The sequence below is a fragment of the Danio aesculapii genome, chromosome 6, assembly GCF_903798145.1.
Source record: "Danio aesculapii chromosome 6, fDanAes4.1, whole genome shotgun sequence".
NCBI lineage: Eukaryota > Metazoa > Chordata > Actinopteri > Cypriniformes > Danionidae > Danio > Danio aesculapii.
The window spans coordinates 15262896-15267308 of record NC_079440.1 but is presented as its reverse complement, the minus strand read 5'-3'; the positions used below and the strand labels follow the sequence as shown (position 1 = coordinate 15267308).

Sequence of the window (4413 nt, the reverse complement as noted above, 5' to 3'; positions counted from 1 at the left end):
CATTTAGAGATGGAGAACTCATTCAAGACATTTGAAGCCACAGATACATCGAAAATCTGATTAAACTTTTTTCAGCAATCTTCAGATGTATCTATAAATTACCAAAGTATCGATTTGTTTCTATCCCATAATTAAATAAAGCGCAGATGGACGGAATCTAATATTAAAACAAATACTGTTAAAGGAATGGACATCATTCAACAAGCTGAAATCTGAACTGGTTAAGAATAGAATAAAACAAATTTTACAAATGCCAATACCAAACAGAAACTAATGCGAATATGAATTTAATTAATTGATTCCGTCTGTATTTTTATCACCCGAATAACGAGAGGAATGACGCGCGAAAATAAAAGATGGCCCAGGGTTATTCACTTCACAAAAGAGACAAACGTTGTGTTTATCCACTTCGCATCCCCTTTTTATTCCGCTTTACTTCAGGCTGAAACCAATTTCTACGTCCTTTGTGTAAAAGTATTGATTTTTGACATTAGTTGTGTTTGCATTCCTGCATATTCTTCACGCAACTTTCTCATTGTGGTATCGCAGATCAAATTGTGACGAGGTGAAAGCGCTGCCTTACCGGTGTGTTTTCATTCTCATTTGAAATGTTTCACAGGCCGCCGCGTCCTGATTGTGTTTTGTTATTTCATCAGTTCAATAAAGATATGACCTTTTTAAAAGCTCAGGCGACACTGAGACACGGAGCAGCTGTAAAACGATAGAGCAGTTACTGTCACTTCATTTAACACTGAGGTACTGTTTGCTCTACAAAATCTGTGTGGTAATTTGGGGGAGAATAGCCGTGATAGGCATCAGTTTATGAAAAACGGAAATCTAATTGGTATTAATTAAGGAAAAGTTTTAGATTTAAAAGAAAGTAAATGTCGAAAGCATTTAAATAATGTCGGTCATAAACTTAACTATTTTATATCATTTGAAAAATATTTAGATGATGAACTTCGTTTTTAATAATTTTTTTCCTTTTAAACAATAGAAATAGTCTATTTGTATGAAAATGAATACGCTTTCCTCTCTTATTTGTGATCAATTGTAAATCTTCAGAAGAAATGTCGACTGTAATATTGCCTCCGAAAACATGAAGAAGAGTTCAGATGCAAAAACCTCTAAGTGCTTCTGAAATTTCATGTTGAAAGTTTATGTTGAGTTATCTCACTTTGAAAACCAAGAAAAGAGCTTATTCTTTGCCATAAAAGTGAAATTACTAAACCTAAACACTGGAGCCTGATAAAAGTCCTCATTTTAGGTGAAAATTTCGACGGCATTTAGAGGTTTTTGCATCTGAACTCTTCATATCTTTTTTTCGTTTCAGGAATTAATTAGATGTTTTATCAGAATGAAAACGTTTCAAACAATCTGGAAAATTTAATATGCATCAAAAGTAAATGTTACTGACAAACAAACAAGAGGAAATATATAATAGTTAGGTTTATTCAGCAATACACTAGATGAGAGAAGCTTAACATAGAATGCAGTGCAAAAACCATAACATCATATAGAAAACAATGATCTGAGATATATAAGCATAATGTTAAGAGTTTTAAACCAGTTGCACGTAAACCTCATGGACGTTATTTCAATATGAAATTAATACAAAGTGCTGGAGAAAGTTAATAGCTCATAACGAATTCCCTTCATGCATACTTTCTGGACAGTAAAAAAGCGACCCATATCTTAATAACAGTATAATTCACTACTTTAAAATCATAAACACAAAAACGTGCTTTATATGTTTGTATCCATTCTGAAATCTGAAATGTTGCAGGGTTTTAAAAATCATATCGTGCACTCTTAGTGCAATCTCTATAGACTATAATGCAGAATGACTTAATTAGTAAAGTACCTTGTCAAAATGATTTTGATCCCTTAAATCATTAGGCTACATCTTAATGACACGTGTAAAGGTGTATATAAATGCTTTGCAGGTAACATAAACAATATGACGCGTAACGATACAAATACATGTCCACCACACCGCATTTATTTTCAGTAGATAACTGAATACACTTTAAACAGGCATAAGAATAGTCCCTTTTCCTCCATAATATTTTTATCTTGAATAATTATTTCCTCCAAATAGAACTGTTCACTTGTGTCCCGGCCAGTCTTTCTCCGATCTTAAAAAATACCATCCGACATTTTCAATTCCTAAAAAGTCCGCAATAACGAAGAATGACGAAGGTCTCGAGAACCTGCTTCAGTTCAGACGAGATTGTTTAGAATGGTAAAGTGTCATGAAAGAGTTTATCAATGATCGCAGGCGTGGGCACCAAATCTTCCAGTTTCAAGTAAAAGATGCGCTGCAGTCCCTGCGTGCACAGCGCGCGCACCTCCGGTAGCTTCTCTAACAGTTTAGACAATTCACCACTGCAGGACACCTGATCCTTCAGACAGTTTATGAGCTTGTTTTGAAGTTCCTCTGTCTTCTTGGGCTCCTTTAGTCCGTGTCTCTCTATGGAGATAAGAAAAAACCCGTCAGAGCTCCGAAATGCTGTATATTCTGTGCATCACTTGGAAAAGGTCAGACATGTCTTACCTGTTACTATGGTGAGAGCGGCTATGCAGGAGAAGGCAGACACGTCCAAGCTCATGCTCTGAAGATTAGAAGAAAACTCGACAATAGAGTCGATCCACTCCCCAAAGCCTCGCACACACTGCAACTTGTGTAAAACCATTCCGTTGCAAAAGATGAGTTTGTCTTCTACCAGGTTAGATCTGGTGGGAAAATTGAAAAGTTATTATATTATGTCTTTCAAAAATGTAGATCCATCTAAATTCCAACGATGCTTAGCCTACCTGTAAGCCAGCCGCAGCACGAAAAGTTCAAGGAAGGCAGACTCGAAAAGGAGCTCCTGGTCGCTTTTGGGCAGCTCGGTAAGCCGGGGATTTTTTCGGCCCATCCGCGAATGATACTCATTGAGGCAGTGAGTAGATCGTAGAACTGCTGGATGTGTAGAGATTCATCTCCTCCACTGTGATACTCCGGACTCGTCTGAAACTAGGATGTAATACAAAACTGTCAACAGAATAAAATAGAGCAAATGTATTTGCTCAGCATTCTTACGTTATGAACAATGTTGGAAACAATGTTGGAAGTTTGAAGCTCACTTTAGAGTAGTCCAGACGGGCCATTGAGGGGTTGGAGTCTATGTGCGCTCTCACTAGTGCGTTCAGGAGATTGACAGGTGTGAAAGAGACAGGGATGTCCTGCGGACTTTTAGGTTTGGAGGGGAGGCGACCTCTTCGACCTTTTAAGCTGGCGGTTCTCACAACTGTAAAAAATAATACATATATACTGGGTATAAACACTGCAGCACATCACTCTCACTGTAAATGAACAACTGAAATGTGAACAAAACCGAAAAAGTGCTCATTACCTTCCTTTACCATCCCTACGACCAGGCACTTTTGAAAACGGCAATACTGGCATCGATTTCGCCGTCTTTTATCCACGGGACAGTTTTTGTTTGCCAGACACACGTATTTGGCGTTTTTCTGCACCGTGCGCTATGGAGAAACAGCACATATATGTAGTGTATTAATTACATGTAAATCAACTCCATACGCATGGAAACAACTTGAACTGCAATCACAATGTGAGATCACAATAGAATAGGACACTCAAACCCTGCACTCCAATCCAAAGCTGTGTAATACATTCAAGGGCCGGACAGGGCAGACATTCGGTAAATACAAATCCGTGGGCAGCCATAATTTGGGGTCCCCCGGCGCTCTCTCGGCGACCCCTCTTGTCGGATTAGCGAGATTATTCTATCACGAGGGTGACATAAAGAGCTGTCTTAATGTCACCACTGGGAGTTCCGTTACGCTCGGTTAGGCGCGATACGACTCTCAGCACAAACCAATTTAATTCTGGACGAGCGTAATAGTGGCGGAGATGAGCGGAGGTGTCCCTGGGTGCACATTGGGTCAAATCAATACAACTGAGATAAATAAGGGTATACTGTGTGTACCCGTCCTAAACTGTGTTCCATTCTCTAGTAGGGTTGGTAATCATAAGGTTATAGGTTCAGACCCTGCAAGGGGTGAACCATGAACTATAGTCATTTGCATGCAAAAAAAAAAAAAACCCAAAACAAAACAAAAACAAGTGTCCAGTGCCTCTAATAAGTGTATTTTGAATAAAAGATTTGTGGCCATTGGCTAATTGTTACCTTAAAGAATCCTTTGCACCCCTCGCATGTGCGCACTCCGTAGTGCTGACAGGCTGCGTTGTCCCCGCACACAGCGCACAAGCCCTCGCTGGACGGAGATCCTCTAGCCTGCGGTGATGCCACCGGGCTTTCCAGTAAGGGGTGTCCGACGTTAAGGGAATGGGATAAACCCACACCGTGCTGTTTCCTCGGAGGAGCCGGCAAAGCAAAACTGTCC

At 39.5% G+C, this 4413-nt stretch overlaps 1 protein-coding gene across 1 annotated transcript in view; it reads right to left on the bottom strand.

Moving 5' to 3' along the window:
• Positions 1-1436: 1436 nt before the first annotated feature.
• The window catches only part of nr4a2b (nuclear receptor subfamily 4, group A, member 2b), a 4724-nt gene continuing 1747 nt past the window's right edge, over positions 1437-4413 (bottom strand). The window contains 7 exon segments of the mRNA XM_056459632.1: positions 1437-2473; positions 2558-2736; positions 2818-2899; positions 2902-3019; positions 3130-3293; positions 3399-3528; positions 4197-4413. The exon segment at positions 4197-4413 is cut by the window's right edge and continues 634 nt beyond it. Of these exon segments, the coding sequence (XP_056315607.1) occupies positions 2238-2473; positions 2558-2736; positions 2818-2899; positions 2902-3019; positions 3130-3293; positions 3399-3528; positions 4197-4413 (1126 nt within the window). The 3' untranslated portion in view covers positions 1437-2237.